This window comes from Falco biarmicus, chromosome 4, assembly GCF_023638135.1.
Source record: "Falco biarmicus isolate bFalBia1 chromosome 4, bFalBia1.pri, whole genome shotgun sequence".
In the NCBI taxonomy this organism is placed as follows: domain Eukaryota; kingdom Metazoa; phylum Chordata; class Aves; order Falconiformes; family Falconidae; genus Falco; species Falco biarmicus.
The window spans coordinates 64,272,109-64,289,783 of NC_079291.1; the positions used below are offsets into that span (position 1 = coordinate 64,272,109).

Consider the following 17,675-nt stretch of genomic DNA (forward strand, 5'->3'; position numbering starts at 1 on the left):
AGGCAGTGGTCGGAAGGAGCTGCTGCGATCTCCTGGCTGAGATCTGCCCGCAGAGCCAGTCCTGCGTCCTGCGTGCTGGTGATCTGCGGGGATGTCGCTGGGTCGGGGAAGGGAAGGGGACTGGTGCTGGCCAAATCCTGGCCCGGTGCAGGGCTGGGAGCTGTGGGAAGGTGCCCTGGTCCTGCTGCCCTTCCCTCTGCCTCCTGCTGTGCCCGCTGCTCCCAGGGCAGCCCTAGGCTAGGTCTGGCCACCTCTCCCAGCTCTATTGGACCCTGTTGCCTCAGGATCCCTGGCCCAAAGGTCCTTGAAACCTTGTGGATCACCCCGTATTAAAGCAGGTGGATTTTTGTCCAAAATACCTTGTATTTAGAGATGAAAATAAAACTTAAAAAAACAAACCAAAACCAAAACCAACCAGTTGCAACATCAATAGCCATCCAGCCCAGGGCCCCTCCAGTTCCCTCGTCCCCATCCTGAGCGACCCCGTGTCCCTTCCACAACTTCTGCTGCACCTGAGGGGCAGGAGCAGCCCCTTCCCTCCCAGTCAGGCCAGTGGGAACCGGTCTCATCTTCCCAGTTCACAGATACAAGTAAAGCCAAGTGGGTCCAGCATCTGCCCGTGCCTGGAGGCAGATCCTAGAGGGGTCACCCCGAGGGCTCATTCCATAGGGGATGAGGTGCTGAGCCACCCCCATTGCATCCCCCGTGGTCCCTGGGTGCTGCTTAGAGCTCCTCAGCCGGCTCCAGCACCGCAGGCCTGCTGTGGCCGGCCTCGGTCCAAGCCAGCGATGCCAGGCCGTGGTGCGGTACGGTGTCATCCCCCAGCACAGCATTCGCTGGATCCTCGGCCCCGTGGCTCAGCCCCTCAGAGGTGAGTGGCTGCGTGCTGTTATGGGGGGGGGCTTTGTCCAGGCGTGGGGTGAATGTGCGGCCACCGAAAGCTTCGTGCAGGGTCTCGGGGGCGTCACCCAGGTGCTCTGGCCAAAGTGGCTCTGGGAGCTTCTCGTCCCCAGCTTGGGGCTGTGAGTAAGCCACGCGGGAGGCAGCCGCATTGTGCAGGGACCTGGAGAAAACTGAGTGCGAAGGAGGGTCAGGGCCTGCTCTGGTGCCCCGAGCTCCTGGTGCAACCCCAGCGCAGCCCTCACCTCGCACGGGTCTGAAGTCGCCATCTGCTTCTGCCTTGCCAGGGGCAAAGGGGCTGATGGAGGGGAAGACGATGAGTGTGAAAGACAGCAGCAGGACCTGGGGGCAGAGGGGGATGTCACCACGCGCAGTGCTGGAGGGGGACCAGGTTCTGGGACACAGCTGCCAGGGAGGGGGCTGGTGGCAGAACCAAGACTGCATCCCTCTGTCCCTCCCGGTGCATGGGCCCCTGCCAGCGTGGCACCATCCATCCCTTCATCCATCCATCCCTTCATCCATCCATCCGTCCGCCCTCACGTGCCTCCATCCCTTCTTCCACCCATCCAACCCTGGAGCATCTATCCCTCTGCGTTATCTGTCCCACCATCCAGCCCTGCCAGCACAGCTCCACGTGTCTGAGCGCCCCTCCCTCGAAGCAAGGAGGCCAGGGGGGTTTGGGGGTTCCACACACCGCGATGCAGGTTCCCGTCTGCGCTGCCTTGTTGCTTGACTGTACCACAAGGGCCTGGAGCTTCTTCAGCTGCTCTAGGAGGGACCTGGGGACAGGGAGAGCCCATTAGCACCTCCGAGCCCCTCTGGCCCCCCAGCAGGTTTGGCTGGGGGGCGAGTGAGTCCCAGTTCCATCCTACCCCAGCCTGTCCCTCTCCTGCCCTGGGGACACCTACGAGTTCTGCTTCTCTAGGTGCAGGACTTTCCTCTGCAGCTCCTGGTTCTGGGCCGTGCACGCCGACATCCTGAGGGACAGGGGGAGGGAACGAGGTCAGGGGGGACAGCTGTGGGGGCTGACAAGGGGCAGTGTGCCCATCATTGGCCAGCCAGGTGTCCCCGGGCACCTGGGGCAGGGGGAGTGCCAGCCCCAAGGGTTGGTGGCCAGCTATGCCTGGAGCAGGGGTTTGGGGTCCATACCGGCTCTCCAGCCCATCAATATATTCCTTCTTCTTCTTGCGGCTCTCCTGAGCCGATTGCTTGTTCCGGATCTTCCGCCGGATCTTCTTCAGCACCCGCTCCTCGTACTGGGGGAGACAGGGGAGTCAGGGCCACAGTGCTGGGCCCCCTCACTCAGTGCCCTTCCCAGGCATGGTGGGACCCACCTTGGTGAGGGGCAGCTGTGTGGGCAGGGACACCCCCTCCTTCGCCAGCAGCTTCTTCTCGTCCTCAGTCAGCACCAGCTCCTGGAACTGCCCCTGGCTCTGCCGCAGCAGGGAGGTGGGCACCTGTGGCTGCTGGGGGGCCACAGCTGGGTGACAGCCCTGGGTGGTGGGGTCACCCCCGTGCCTGACCCCAGGGACCATGGCAGGGACAACAGGGCAGGGATGAGGATCGGATCGTGGTTCAGAAAGGGCCGGGGATGGGACCGTGGTGTGGAAAAGGGGTCAAGTGTGGGGATAGGGAGGAAGGAGGACAGGAATGGGGATGGGGTGGGATGGGGATGGGAATGGGGATGGGGAGTGATGGGGACAGGAATGGGGATGGGATCGTGGTCCAGGAAGGGACAAGGCTGGGGACAAGGAAGGATGGGGACACAGGGGCTGGGACTCACGGCATCAGAGCTGCCCGAGAGCAGCAGGTCCTTCACGGTGAGGGTGCAGGATGCTGGTGGGGAGACCGTGGGCAGGTCCTGGCTCTCCTCCAGGAAGAAGCCGGGATGCCACATGTCTGGGTGAGGGGAGAACAGAGGCTGTCAGCAGTCCTGTGTCCCCGCTGCAGGAGACTCACCCCTGCCATGGCCCCAGAGCTATGGTGACTTGATGCCACTTACCAGTCCAGTGGCCCCTGGCTCTGTCCCCCCAGGCTGTCTCTCTGGCTCTGCCCCAGCCGCCGAACACCCTGCACTGCCCAGGCCACCTCAGCATCCCCAGTTCCCCCCAAACCTCCCTCACCATCCAGTCTCCCCCTCCAACACCAGCCTGACCAGTTCACCCCAGTTCCCGAGCTCTCCCCACTCCCCACAGCTCCTCCCCAGTCCTCCCAGTTGTCCCCCGTCTGCCCAGTTCCCTCCAGCACCCCCAGCTCCCCTAATTTCTTCACTATCCCTGAGAGACCCCAGCTTTGCCATCCCCCCTCAGCTCCCTGGTGTCCCCAGTCCCTCCAGTGTCCCCAGCCTGGTCCTTTGCCCAGTCTCTCCCCCATGGCTCACCCAGGTCGATGGAGACCTCGGGGTGCAGGACCCCAGTCCCCCCCGGGAGGGGCAGACCCCGACAGGGGCCGGCGTAAGGGTACAGGACCTCGCTGGGACCCCCCATCACAGCACCTGGGGGGGCTGTCGAGCTGGTCAGAGGGGGGGTCCTCAGAGACCCCCGCTGTCACTGGCAGCCGGGGGACCAGCTGGGTGAGTCCGACACTGAGTCCCCGGAGCCCAGGATAGAGCTGAGGAAGTCCTCGCTGTCCTGGGCATGCTGTGGGGACACGAGTGCCTGTCACCCTGGGATGCCTGTCACCCTGGGGTGCCCACAGGAGCTTCCTGCACTGCAGGGCACTCCCAGCTCCCGGGTAAGGCATGGCAATGGGGTTCTCCTGCCAGACCCAGGGCTGAGGTGGGGATGGACCCCCCAGCCCGTGGGACTCACCCCATCCTTGTGCCAGGCACCCGGTGGCGTCCCCAGCTCCACACCACGGAGAATCCCATCCTGGCGGTCAAAGAGGAGGTCCAGCAGGTCGAGACTGTCGAGGCTGCCCACGCCAGAGGCCATGGCTGCAAGGCGGCAGGGTCAGGTCCCTATCCCAGTGCCCATTGACTGCCCCAACACCTCCCCCTCCCCTCCAAGCTGCACAGCTCCAGGGACACCCCAAATCATGGGGCAGGCATGGGGCTGGTGAGAGGGAGCAGGGAGCATGTCTGGGCATGGGCACATGTGTGTGGGACCATGGGGAGGTATATCTACATGTGTGCGCATGTGTGACTGTGCATGTGACCATGTGGATGTGTGCACAGCTGCATGTGCATACAGCTGTGCTGGCACACGTGAGTGCAGAGCTCTGTGTCTGCACAACCACATGGCCATGCAATGTGCATGTGTGTGCTGACGCAGACATGGGTATGTGAACACATGCACACACATGTGCCAGCACCTGTATGTGAGCACATATGGGCATATATGGCAAAGCCCTACATGTACATGTGTGGGAGGAAGAGCATAGGCATGTGGGGGCTCAGGGGCACAGCAGTGGACTCCCCCCCGGCTCCTTCCAGCAGCTGTAGCTCCCAAATCCTCTATTTCCCCCCCCCCCCCCCGCCAAGAGAACTGCACAGCTGGGGGTCCCTGCAGGCACCCGGCTGGCCCAGCCCCACCATGCCCCCCAAGTGCAGGAGCAAGATGAGCATCCAGACCTGAGGGCTGGGTCAGGTCCCCTGTCCAGCCCTGTCCCATGTGTGTGATCCCTTGGGAAGAGCAGGTTAATCATTTTGGGTAGCAAGTGGAAAGGGAGGAGACTGCTGCCACCAGCCGGCCCGAGGAGGGGACTTAGCCCTGCTCTGCCACTGCCACCCCAGGCACTGCTTGAGACCCCAGACTCAGAGCAAACCAACAGGCCCACTGACCAGTTGCCCAACTGGCCAATCAGCTGACTCACAACCCAAAAAACCAACCAACTGACCAACCAGTTGACCGACTGACCAACTGGTTGACCAGCCAAATTAACAAACCTATCAAGAAACAGACCAAATGGTAAATCTGTTGGCCAACTGACCAGGTGGTTGCCTGACCAAATAACCAACCCACTGACCAACTGAATGACCAGTCAATTCTCTGATCAATTGATTAACCAACCTGCCACCCAACTACCCATCCCACCACTCAACTCACCACCCAACTACCCACCCCACTCCACCCAGCCATCCAACTCATCACCCAACTGCCTTTCCCAACCTATTAAACACTGAGTCAAGTGTCCTTCAAGCCTAGTTTGGGGATCGTTGTCATTACCGTGGTGTTTGGCTGTCCAATCCAGGCAAGGAGCTTTATTGCACCCTGTCCTTCACCCCCAGTCCTTCCAGTGAGCCCTGATGGCCCCGGGGGACCCTCAGGTAGAGGGACCCTATTGAACACCAGCAGCCAGGACATACCTGTGTGAGATCCCGCTCCCTTGGAGCTGTCCTGTCTTCTCAATCCCCTCAGCACACAGGGGAGCGGGGTGGACACCGAGCCCAGCCACCTCCTTCCGTGGTGCCCTGACCCAAGTGGCAAAGTTTAAACTCCAACTGCACAGAAATAACATCCTGGATTGCAAAATCTCCCATCCCTGATTGGGGATGGCGGTGAACGATGGCAGGGCCGCCCTGGGGATGGACCTGCTGTGCTCCGTAACTCATTAGCCAAATGTTTTTGTCCTCCTCCACCAAACAGGGCAGGAGGGGCCTAAGGCTGGTGAGCGAAGTCCGAGTGCTGTGATTGCCCGTGAACTTTCACCCATTTTTGGGGACAATTTCCCTTTTTTTCAGACAAGCATAGGGGCGTTAATCACATTTTATAGGTGTTGAGAACAACATCCGGGGAAGACATTGACTTGGACTCTACCACTTACGGCTTCCTCCATAACAAACCTTGGTCCCATCTGCTCCCTGCAGCCAGGGCTGGCCCGGATGCCTGGGTTCTGCTGCCTGCTGGCAGGCTGCCTGGACCCCTCCATGCTCATTTTCCCCTGTGGCTGTTGGGGGGGCCGAACACACTACAGCCCTTTGGCAGCTATGTCCATCCCTCCCTATCACCCCGCGATGTGGGTGTCAGCCCAACACGCACCACCCTCCAGGTGAGCCCCTCCCCACCAGATCCCCTGGGATCCCCCCAGATCCCCTCCACGCAGGGAGGGGCTGGGTGAGTAAGGGAGTGTGTGACCCAGGTGTGGCACGGGGACGAGGCCACGTCCCGTTATCTACTGCTCGACGCCCTCTGACCGGGTGGCAGCACTGGCGGCGGCTGCCCGTGCTGGCGGGCCGCTCCCTACTTTATGGCCCTGCGGCAGAGATGGGACCCCCTGGAACTGAGCAAAGGGCACCTGCCCGCCCAGCGCCACAGTTCCCCCGCGGCTGCTCATTGCCCGGCTTCATTAGGGACCTCCAGCATCGCCTGGCCCTGCCGCCTGGGCCTGCCGCCTGGGCCAGGCAGGGGGCAGCGGCTGGGCTACACGGGCAGGGGCAGAGTGGGGGAACGCTTGCTAATTACTAAGTTGCTAATTACTAAGTTGCTAATTACAGGCAAGGCCACTAGCGCTCGCTCCCCCAGCACAACCAGGGGCTATGCGGTGCGCCCCTCCCCCCCCCCAGCTTAGGCTTGTCCCCTCAGCCATGGCCGCCCACCTCCTCCTCCCTCTTCCCCTCAGCGAACTCTCGCGAGACCCGGCGGCCCCACCCGCGCCCCGCCCCCGCGCGCCCCCGCCGCGCGCCCCGCCCCCGCGCGCCCCCGCGCCGCGCGGCCGCGCCCCCGCTAGGCCCCGCAGGCGCGGCCCGGCCCGGCCATGCTGGCCAAGAGGAAGCCGGCGCTGCCGGCCCTCAACATCGCCCCCAGCGCTGCCGAGGGGCCGAGCCCCGACGGCTCCGCCGAGTGAGTGAGTGGTGGCGGGGCCCGCCCGGCCTGCGCCGTGGCCGGCGGTGGGCTGGGCCTTGGCGCGGGGCACCGGCCTGGGGGGCCGGGCCAGGCCGGGCCTGGAGCGTGGGGAGACTGGGGGGGCCGGGGCAGGGTGGGTGTGGGGCCCGGGGGGGGTTGGGAGGCCTTGGGGGGCCGAGACGTGGCGGGTATGGGGCCTGGGGGGCCGGGACATGGCGGGCAGGGTCGCTGGGGTGCCGGGACATGGTGGGTATGGGACCTGGGGGACCCTGGGCGGCCGGGACATGGCGGGCAGGGTCGCTGGGGGGCCGGGACGTGGTGGGTATGGGGCCTGGAGGGCCAGGACAGGCCTGGGGGAGGTGAGACAGACCAGAGCTGGATGGGCCCAGCCTGAGGGTATCTGGGGTGTGGAAGGGGCCAGGGAGCTGGAGCTGGAGGGGCAGACTGGGGGTGAGAGGGGCTGGGGCTGGGTCTGACACCCAGGCGTGCTGGGGAAGGTGGAGGCAGCTGGGGGAGCGTCTGGGGACAGCCGGGGGCTTTGGGGAGCAGGCCTGGGTGCACAGTTTGGAGCTGGGATGGGGCCCTGGGCTTGGGGGTCAGGATTTGGGGCAGTGACCAGAGCTTGGCCAGCAGGACGTGTGGGGCGAGGGGTGGCGTGGGGCGAGGGGTGGCAGTGCTAGGAGGAGGCTGAGCATCACATAGGGGTTCTGGGTGGGAGGGCTGGGGTGAGACCCTGCCGAAGCATCGCCCTAGGTGTGGGTGGTAGAGGCTGAGGGGGGTGGGCAGCAAATGGGCGAGAGCAGCTGGAGCTTGCGCGGGTGATGGAGGCTCAGCAGCAGGTGCTGGGGGAGCACAGGCACCCCTTTGTGCTCGGGAGCGGTGGGTTTGGGGGGTGGTGGGGAGGGGTGTTACGGAGCCAGGGGGTTGCTGGACGCGTGGAAAGCCCTTCTCATGTTTCGCAGCAAAACCTAAGAGTGGCTTCTCGTGTCAGGAGAGGGAGAGTTTGCTGGTGCTGTGGTTCTCTCTGGGCTGAGCTGTGCTGCCTCTTTAAGGGTTGAAGGATTTTCCCTACTCCTTGGCTTTCCTAAACAGCTGACTGCACTGAAGCTCCTCTCCAGAGGAGATGTGTGTGTTTGGGCAGATATTGCACCATGGGCTTCACTGTCCAGGTGACCCTGTCAGCACCAGAGCTGAGCCCTGCCTATCTCCAGAGCTTTGCTTTAATCTTGCTGCCATATCAGGGGCTGCGTATGTGTCGCACTATGGGTTTCAGTTGTTTCCCTCCACTTCCCTAAAAAAACCTAACCCCTCTTTTGCTGGCACTGCCCTCACAGTCTCCTGATCATCCCTCCTATCTCCTCCTCCCCTCTCCAGGGCAAACCTGGTGGACCTTCAGAAGAAGCTTGAGGAACTGGAGCTGGATGAGCAGCAGAAGAAGCGTCTGGAAGCTTTCCTCACACAAAAAGCCAAAGTGGGCGAGCTGAAGGACGATGACTTTGAGAGGATCTCTGAATTGGGGGCTGGCAATGGCGGTGTGGTCACCAAAGTGCAGCACAAACCCTCAGGGCTCATTATGGCACGGAAGGTAACAGGGGAGCAGGAGTGGGCTGTGGTGTCGTGCTGGAGAGCGTCCGGCACTCCCCGTGGCTCTGGAAGAGCTGGCTGTGGTTGGGATCTCTCTGCAGTGACCTGTCTGTGCCCTAACTGCCTCGCCTGGGTTGGCACTGTGGTCCCAGCTGCCCCCAGCTCGGTTTTATGTGGAGCCTCTCCTGCCTCGTCTCTGAGCTGCCCTGCCTGCCTCCAAGTCCTCCCCTGGGAGAGGCCACGTTCTCTGCAACAGGTCGATGGGGTTTGGAGTGCCTTGTGTGAAAACACAAGTTTATTCTTTTTTTCCAGCGAAGCTGGTTTTAATGAACTCTGCTAAACTGGATAGAAGCAGTAGGAAGCAGATCTCTTGAGGATCCTAGGTCATGGTTAATGAGGACTGGAAATGGCAGGTGGAGGGATGGGTTTGGCACACACACCATTCCTCGCCCCTCCCTGCCCACTTAACAGATCCCCAATGTAATTCCAAGCAGCTGTGACAGTGGTTCCTCTCAGACATGGATTTATGGGTGACATCTTCAACAGTGGTGCCCTGTAGTGGAAAACTAGGCGATACTTCATCTGCCTATTAGAAAAGGCAGTGCTCGGCAAAACCAGTGCAACCACTTATCCGTAGGGCGGCTTCCTTGAAAGTCTCTGGTCTCACCTGCTGTTGGGATGGTTTAGCGGGTCTCCATGAGCAAATCTGCTTCTCTAGGTGGCTTCGCTCAGAGCTGAGCTCTCAGAATCTTCCAGGGTGTTTGATTTGGGAGTGTTGGATGTCACTGGGTGGTTTTGAGGTTGTTGGGAGTCCAGAAACTGAAGCGAAGGCAAGTTACAGTGCTGCTGTCCTTCCTGCAGAGACTGGCCTTCGTGGGTCTGTGGGAAGGACAGATGTCCCTGGGGTTGGGTGTCCTAGAGCTTATGGTAACTGGCTCTTTTTTTTCTGGCTTGCCATTGTATTTTCTAGCCTCTGCCTTCCCTACCCACAGCTACCCTAACTGACTCTACCAGGAGCCCAAGGAAAAAAGCAACTGCTCTTTCACGTGCATGATCTTCATGGGTTTTTTTACGTTCTGTGGTTTCCTTGATATCAGAACACCTCTTCTTACAACACCTACAGAACTTGTGAAAATGTTCCCGTCTGCTGAGTCAGTTCTGCATCAAACTTCTGACTTGTCTTTCTGCTCTGTTTCCTGTGCAATCTCTGTGTGTTATGTGGCCAGCGGTTGCTTCAGTCGCCGACAGGCTGCACGGGGCTCTGCCTCTCCCTTTATCCTTAATGTTAGTCTGCAAATGGTAAAGCCTACACCAAAGCAGGGCTTCCCTTGAAGACACTGTTTCTTTCCAGCACTCAGGATTTGCTCATGTGGTTCCTGTAAGTTTGTTTTCTGGTTTTTGAATTTTTTCCCCCCATGTATTACACCTTGAATATTTATTTTTTTTCTTCGCAGCTGATTCATTTAGAAATCAAACCGGCTATCAGAAATCAGATTATCCGAGAGCTGCAGGTGCTGCATGAGTGCAATTCCCCATATATCGTGGGTTTCTATGGAGCTTTCTACAGCGACGGAGAGATTTCCATCTGCATGGAGCACATGGTGAGTCCCCGTTCCTCCTCTGGAAACTGCTGCTGCCTGGACTGTTCTGAATTGCATCTCCCTGAGACTTGAAATCGCAGGTGGAATGGGTTAGGGTGCCAGCAGCTGTGATGGCTCCTTGCTGTGGCTGCAGCAGGACTTCTGTGCTCCTGGTAAGAGCTGCATGCTCTTGCTTAGGCTTTGAAATGACAGAGAGATTGACTTTTTGGAAAGCAGAAGCAGAGGTTTGGGGGTTGGCCAAATGGAAATGTTGTAAACCCACCGCTTTACAGAGCTTGCTGTGAAGCACTGTGTGTGTTTTCTGTTCTCTGTGGCAGAGAATAGTGTTGTGGCTCCTTTGGATTGGTGCTGACAGGATCATCTTTGCATTTACCACTGATGGAAAGGAAGCTCAGAACTAATAGCAAGCAGCAGAGCTGATAGAAGATAGCATTAAAATAGTTTTCAGCAAGAAGCTTCAGCTCTCATCACCAGATATCTTTTGGTTTTTTTCTTCCCCTCTCCCTGGGAAAAGGAGTGTGCTCAATGCTGAGTTGTTGCAGACAGCTGAGCTGCGATGCTATGTGCTGCTTATATACCACTTGCCCTCCCTGGGCATGCTTGCCTATACAGCCAGCTGCTCTGTTTTCCTGCCGAGGATTGGCACATTGGTCATTTCCATGTGTTTTTATTTTAGGATGGGGGCTCTTTGGATCAAGTGTTGAAAGAAGCCAAAAGAATTCCTGAGGAGATCTTGGGGAAAGTCAGTATAGCGGTGAGTTATGGTGGCTCTTTGTGCTTCCAGAAAGGATTTGCTGGGCACAGTTTGGGAACAATACTTGTGTTGCTTTAGGAAGCTTGCTCTGTTTTGCCATACATGCTTTCCTATCCCGAGCTAGGGCAAGAGGCAGTGGTGTGTGTGTGTGAGAGGGGGTGGGGAAGGCATGTCCCCAGCTGCTCTCCGTAGCTCTGACCCCTTGCGTTGTGCTGGCTGGTGTTGAGTTCTCCTGGAGTAGATTTAGGAGAAGCTTTCTCGGGTGGTTAACCCAAGATCTGTGATTGACTTGGTGATAAATTGCAAACCCTGAAACACGTGGACAGTACGTGGTAGCATGCAGAGTTTGTGCAATGTGTCCTGCTGAAGGGAGAGCACTTCCCGTCTCAGCTCTGATCTCATCGTGTCTTTGGTTTCCTTCTAGGTTCTGAGGGGTTTGGCCTATCTGAGAGAGAAGCACCAAATCATGCACAGAGGTGAGAGGAGGAGCCTAAAAATAACTGCCTCAGTTCAAGAGCCCTGTGTTTTACCTAGGTGTGTTTACACTCTTCTCTTGCTGTTGTCAGATGTGAAGCCTTCTAACATCCTGGTTAATTCTCGAGGAGAGATTAAGCTGTGTGATTTCGGGGTCAGCGGTCAACTCATTGACTCCATGGCAAACTCTTTTGTGGGAACTCGGTCCTACATGTCTGTAAGTTCCTTTCAACTTTTGGCTGGTTTTTTGGAGCTTGTTTTTGTGTTTTTACAGTTTGGGTTCAACTCTGCTCTTACAGAATCTGCGTGTAGTGTCTGATTTGCTTAATGGTTTTGCTCTGTGTTTCCATCCTCATCCAGGCTGCCCCATTCCTGGCTCATGCTGGGGGTGAGCCCAGTGCTTTGAGGCACTGTTCTGTGCCGGAGAAGCAGATGCCTCTGCATCCTCTCAAGGAGTCAGTATCCTGTTGGCTCCAGCCTGTGCCCAGCTAGCACTGATGCATGTGGGAGCGCAGAGACTTGCAGGGAAAGACGCTTTGTATCCTACAAATACTTCCATATTATGGCGAGTGTTTGCAGGTTCAAAACCATCTTTTTCTGTGTGCAAAGCTCTGTCCAAAAACCTGAGCGCAAAGGGGATGCAGATGCTGGTACGTGCACCTCCTCTGCTGCCTTGACCCCATGCATTTGCTGGCAAAATGGGGGTAAAAACAGTTTAGTGCAACTGAGTTTTGGTACAGGCTACTGGGAAACTAAAGCCAGCCCCCAGGTCCTGCTGGCTGAAGCGCAAAGGGTGGGGGGTCTTCTGCCAGCACCATGTGCGGTCGTGGCTGGGAGCGAGCGGTGGGTTATTAGGGAAGCCACCCAACCACACTTGTGTGCTTAGATCTGAGCTGCTCTCATATTTTGGGAATGGTTATTCAAGTACAGTTATAGTTAGACAGTGGCTATTTAAAAATAATATCTCCTTTGCACTCAGCCACTGGGCCTGCACAGCTGACTCAAAGCTGCCAGTATGGATGACTTGGATTGATTTATTTATTTTTTATTTTTCTTTCAATGGTAAGAGCTTCGAGTGGATTTTCTGCTTCTCAAATTTGTCTTGGGTTTTAACAGGAATGGGCAGGAAAAAATTATTTTTGTTAATAGAGTTTGTTCGATCGCAGCATGCAGAGAAAGATTCCTACAGTGTACTCTGGACTCCTAAGTATAAGCAGTTGTAAATCAATGGTAGCTGTTGATTAGATGTGTACAAGTGCTTTACGTTTGCACATGATCTTTCTTTTGCATCCTCTTTGCACATGGGCACTTTGGGACAGTCTTTTCCCTAGAAGGGTGGAGAGCTGAGATCGAGAGACCCTCAGGATATAGCGTCTTGTCTATTTAATTTGAGTGCATGATATTTATGACTTTGTGTATTGACATTTTGTGTCGGCGTGTGTTTTTGTGATCTTTCCTTCCAGCCTGAGCGGTTGCAGGGCACCCACTACTCGGTCCAGTCTGACATCTGGAGCATGGGTCTGTCGTTAGTGGAGCTGTCTATCGGAAGGTACCCAATCCCCCCGCCAGACTCCAAGGAACTGGAAGCAATATTTGGCCGTCCTGTGGTGGACGGGGCAGAGGGAGAGTCTCACAGCATCTCGCCGCGGGCCAGGCCCCCAGGACGCCCCGTCAGTGGTAGGGGCTGTCGTATGCATTGGAAACAACACGGAGACGTGGGGGCAAAGGGGTCGGGTTTTGTTCGGTGTGGCTGGGTTCGCCAAAGGCCGTTTTGGATGAGGTTGTGGCGGGGAGGTGAGTGTTCCTAGGGGGACCACTCCCTGCAGAGCAGACAGAGCTGTTTTGATGCTCTGGTAGAATCCGCTCTACAGTGGAGGTTTGTAATTCCTAACAGGCGCAGGTGGGAGCCTGGTCTTGCATGGGGAGGTGGAGATTGCTCCCAGAGTGCTGTGAACGAGCAGGTTTGGAGTGCCAACTAGGGTCTGTTAAGGTTTTGAAGAGCTCAGCTGATCCACCTGCCATGGGCTTCTTTAGACCCTGCTGTGTCCCACAAGAAGGCTCAAAGCCACGCAGCAAAGCACCCCATGCTGGGGATGGAGCAGGCTGTTGGGATGCGGACCCCGTGGAGGAGATACTTTGAGGGACACTATCACAGCCTCTGTTGCTCCTCAGGCTTTGCCCATGCTGCTGACAGATTCCTTTCAAGCTAGTGGCAGCTTTTTGGAAACAGCTTTGCTGGGATCTCTCATAGAAGTACCAGACTGGCACAGGGGTTGGAGGCAGGCTCTGCTTGAGCCATTTGCTTGGAAGCAGAAGGCTCTAGAAGTGCTGCCAGCCTGCCACAGCAGATGGTCTGGTACTCTCCAAATGCTCCAAGCTGGGAAATAAATCTGGACTATAGGCACTGTGAAAGAAATCTGGAATTTCAGAAGTGTTTTGGCTTTCTCTTCGTTATCTTTTAACCACGAGTCAGTTCAAGTGGGTTGCCTCTGCCTCTCCCAGCAAAAGTCCCACAGCACACTTGCTTTTCAAGCAGAATGAAGTCCTTCGCTGTCCCTGAACAGCCTCTTACCACTGTTTTTGTCATCTTAACCATGCAGGCCACGGGATGGACAGCCGGCCTGCCATGGCCATCTTTGAACTGCTGGATTATATAGTTAATGAGGTAGGTGTTTCTTTACTGTCTGCTCTGGTGGGCTTCCCAGAGGTGCCACGGTGTTGTGTCTGCGCTGCTGAGTCAGGGGGAGCTCTGAAACCTTTGCTTGAACAAGGGCTCTTTGATAAAGAGCCCCCCCCAAGCTGCACTGATGTCCTTTCCTTCTCCCTCTGTTCCCTCTTCCCATCTCTTTGTATTGCAAAAGTATCTCTGGGTTTGGACTAAGGCTCTGCAGGGGGAAGTTTGTAATCCCCTTGAAAGAGGAAAGCAGTGAGGGGAGGTCTTGGCTGTAATAATCCGCTCCTGCAACCGGCCATTTCAAACGTGCTCCTTCCTAGATCAGCGAAGGATGAATGCTCCCTCTGCGCAGGCGCTGAGGTCGTGCACGTTTTCTCAGATGAAGCCCTTTGAATGAGGGTGACCGGTGCTAAAACCCCAGACCGAAATGTTCCACCAGACTTGCAAGGTAGGGTCCATCCCACCAGCAAGTGGAAAGAGCAGCTTCCCCTTTCAAGGTGCTAGGACTTGACCCCCAGTTATCATTCCTGGATCAGCTTTGTCTGCCGTAGGCATTGCCAGAGCTGGGATTTGCAAGGTTGGATCCAGAATTGCGATGCTGCAATTCTGGTTTCCCAGCTTTGGCAGTGATTCAGCATGGGGTCCCCCCAGCTGCACGTCGTGCTGGGGCAGCAGTTTGCTGCCAGCCCAGCCGCGTGCTGCCAGGGCAAGACATGGCAGGGAGCAGGCTGCTGGCTGCAAAGGGCAGCTTGGAGGAGGAGGGGAGCTGCAGAGCTGCAGAGCACAGCTTTTCTGCAGCTCATTAAAGGCACTCCTGGCCCATTAATGCGTCGTGATGCAGAAAACCCTTTTCCTTTTCTCTGCAGCCACCTCCCAAGCTGCCGAATGGAGTTTTCACGCAAGATTTCCAGGAGTTTGTAAATAAATGGTAAGGATTTCACCTTATGGCTGAAGGTGGAGGCCTGTAGGTGCTCCCTGACAGCTCTGCAGGCTGCTGCTCCACCCAAAGCGTTCAGCATAACGCAATGTTCTCCGTGCTCTGTAGGTGATCTCTCCCTGGCTGCGGTGTGATCCCACGTTGTGCTGGGAACTCCTGCCTTGGGAAGGGTTGAAATAACAGCAGTTTATTTGTGGTGGTGCTTAGTGGTATCCCAGCACCTTCTAAATAGGAGCCTGGCAGGGGGATGGTGGAGCAGATTGCTGGGGCTGTGAGTCACCCCACAGCCTTGCAGGCACCAGGCATACGCCATCGACTTCCAGACCTTCTGATGTGGTGGAGGGACAGCTGAAAATATTGCCAGAGCTCCCGTTAAACCAGAGATTGGAGATTTACAAAAATTGTTAATCCTCGCCAAGCATTAGGTCCTTTTCTCCACTTGCAGGATGCATTTCATCCACACGGTCTAGAAAGAGTCAGATCCTGCAGCTCTCCATAGGAGCTGGGCTGTTGGAGCTGGTGCTTTCTGAGCCGTTTCCATACTGCCAGGCTCCTGGGGAAAGCAGCTGGGGAACCACATGGCTTTTGGTGAAGCTGGAGACCTCTCTAGCCAGATAACTGGTTTCCCCCAAGGAATGTCTCAGTGTTGGTTTTGCTCTCTTGTTCTTCTCATTTCAGCTTAATTAAAAATCCAGCAGAACGGGCAGATCTGAAGATGCTGATGGTAAGTGGGGAGGAGAGCAATTTTCTTTCTGCAGTGGGGTGGCACCACATCTGCAAACTGCTGCCCCATCCCTCTGTGCCTCTCTTGTTCAAAAGGTGAAAACTCCCATGCTGAGCTTAGGATGAGCCAAATAGAGCCCGGGAGAGGGAGTGACTCATCTTTGATTCAAAGGCAGTGATGGTATCTAGCCCCGGACAGGACCCACACAGCTGTCCTGTGTAGGTGCCTGGGACAAACCTCTGCCTCCTGAGCTGGGCAGATGGACAGGAATATATGGGCTGGACGTGAGCTGGCCATGTGCGCTCCCAGCCCAGAAAGCCGACCGTAGCCTGGGCCACTTCAAAAGTGGTGTGGCCAGCAGGGCGAGAGGGGGGATCCTCCTCCTCTGCTTGGGGAGCCCCCACCTTGCAGTACCATGTCCAGCTCTGGGGTCTCCAGCATAAGGAAGCCATGGACCTGCTCAAGCCACAAAGATGGTCCGAGGGCTGGGGCGCCACACCTGTGAGGGCAGGCTGGGAGAACTGGGGTCTTCAGCCTGGAGAAGAGAAGGCTGGCTCTGGGAAGACCTTATAAGCAGCTTCCAGTACTTGAAGGGGGCCTACAGGAAAGCTGGAGAGGGGCTTTTTATCAGAGGGTGTAGTGATAGGATATGGGGTAATGGTTTTAAACTGGAAGAGGGGAGATTTAGATGAGATACTAGGAAGAAATTCTTTACTGTGAGGGTGGTGAGGTGCTGGCACAGGCTGCCCAGAGCAGCTGTGGATGCCCCATCCCTGGAAGTGTTCAAGGGCAGGTTGGATTTGGCTCTGAGCAACCTGGTCTAGTGGAAGAGGGGTGGGGACTCTGTGATCTTTAAGGTCCCTTCCAACCCAAACCATTCCATGAGCCCAGTTTAACCATGTTGACCTCGGCATCATGCTGAGCCCCTGAGCTACTCTGGGGTACACCCTGGGTGCTCCCATGTAGCCCTGGCAAAGGAGGTGGCCCCGTGCCCTTGTGTGAAGGTTGTTCTGTCCTGCTTGTGCTTCTCTGTTACCTCCTGCCCCCAGGGAGCAGGGTTTGCCATCCAGGGGCAAGCGAGGACCACGGGAAGTGCAGGAGCTGCGGCACCTTGCTCTGCCTGCCTGGACAGAGCAGTGTTTCAGGGCCACGCAGGCTCTGCTCTCCTTTAAATCTTCCTTGCTGCCCCGCCTGCGTGCCCACTATGTGGCCAGCAGCAGTCAAAATCCCAGCCCCAGGCCTGCAAGGAACAAATATTTTCTCAAAAATCTGCTTTTGCTGTCTGAGCTGTAGCACCAGGACGTTCTCACCTCTCCGGGATCTGACCCATGGCGTGGACCTAGGGCTGGGGTCTGGGAGCCGGGGAGCAGCCGGCAATGCTCCTAAGCCTGTTCCCTTTGCTTGCAGAGTCACACCTTCATCAAACGCTCCGAAGTGGAGGAGGTGGATTTCGCCGGTTGGCTGTGCAGAACACTGCGGTTGAACCAGCCCAGCACGCCCACCCGCGCTGCCATGTGAGGGCCGAGCCGACTGCCTGGTGTCAGTACATCTGCCTCTGTCACAGTTCCCTCTCCTTCACTAAATGACAGAACTGCCCTCCTTCCTTCTCCCCGGCCCCCCCTCGCCTCGCATCCCAGCGGCAAAGCACCGTCCCCTCGGAAGCATCTTTGCTGGCCAACCCCCAGCCAAAGCGGGGTTGGTGTCTTTGGGTGTGGGGGTGTTCCAGGCCTCTGCTCCAGCTCTGGAGCTCCTGACACTTGGGAAATGTGGTGCTGCTTATGTTAAATTTTTTTCTTTTTCTTTTTTTTTGAAACATGTTCACTTGGGTTAAAAAAGAAAAGAATCGTGTGTGTGTGTGTGCACGCATGCTTGCATGTGTGTGTGAGACGGTGGCAGGGGATGGGGTTGATGCTTCACCTCCTCCCTGGTTTTCATGTGGGCTCCAGGGCGGAGAAATCGGTGGGGCCAGAAATGGAGAAGCCCTGTTTAGGGTGGCCCGAAACAGTGTCACTGTCCTGGCCAGGGTGGCTGGGGATGAGGTGGGCACCCCGCAGTGCGGGCGGGAGGTCTGCGGGGTGCTTGGTGGCTGAGCTGGACAAGAGTGTAGAGGTGAGCTCCCTCCCAGCCCGGCTGTGGGTGGAGGAGAGGAGAGATTTGTATTTTCATTATTTTCTTTTTAAACGGTTGGTTTAAAGCCTGCTCTCATGGCGCGCTGGATGTTTAGCGAAGGCTCTTGACCCGTTG

The 17,675-nt window shown here is 57.1% G+C and overlaps 2 protein-coding genes across 3 annotated transcripts; one reads left to right on the plus strand and one right to left on the minus strand.

Annotated features, from left to right (window-relative positions):
- Nucleotides 1–343: 343 nt before the first annotated feature.
- Nucleotides 344–5,353, minus strand: CREB3L3 (cAMP responsive element binding protein 3 like 3). The gene is given in 12 exon segments (XM_056336745.1): nt 344–1,073; nt 1,146–1,242; nt 1,595–1,679; nt 1,809–1,877; nt 2,050–2,156; nt 2,235–2,366; nt 2,684–2,799; nt 3,281–3,383; nt 3,385–3,447; nt 3,450–3,539; nt 3,711–3,835; nt 5,207–5,353. Coding segments are annotated over 11 exon segments (1,335 nt in total). The 5' UTR covers nt 3,834–3,835; nt 5,207–5,353; the 3' UTR covers nt 344–723.
- Nucleotides 5,354–6,530: 1,177 nt separating this feature from the next.
- Nucleotides 6,531–17,284, plus strand: MAP2K2 (mitogen-activated protein kinase kinase 2). Of its 2 annotated transcripts, none has more exons than XR_008821351.1 (11): nt 6,531–6,680; nt 8,058–8,268; nt 9,722–9,868; nt 10,545–10,622; nt 11,047–11,098; nt 11,189–11,313; nt 12,560–12,773; nt 13,697–13,761; nt 14,091–14,218; nt 14,637–14,698; nt 15,386–15,431. XR_008821351.1 is itself a non-coding variant. In XM_056335538.1 (11 exons), the coding sequence occupies exons 1-11, from the start codon at nt 6,595–6,597 to the stop codon at nt 16,947–16,949; spliced, it is 1,197 nt and encodes a 398-aa protein (XP_056191513.1). In that variant the 5' UTR covers nt 6,531–6,594; the 3' UTR covers nt 16,950–17,284. The 2 variants fall into 2 exon arrangements, 1 of the variants encoding a protein (XP_056191513.1); XM_056335538.1 differs by lacking the exon at nt 14,091–14,218 and adding an exon at nt 16,839–17,284.
- Nucleotides 17,285–17,675: the final 391 nt, after the last annotated feature.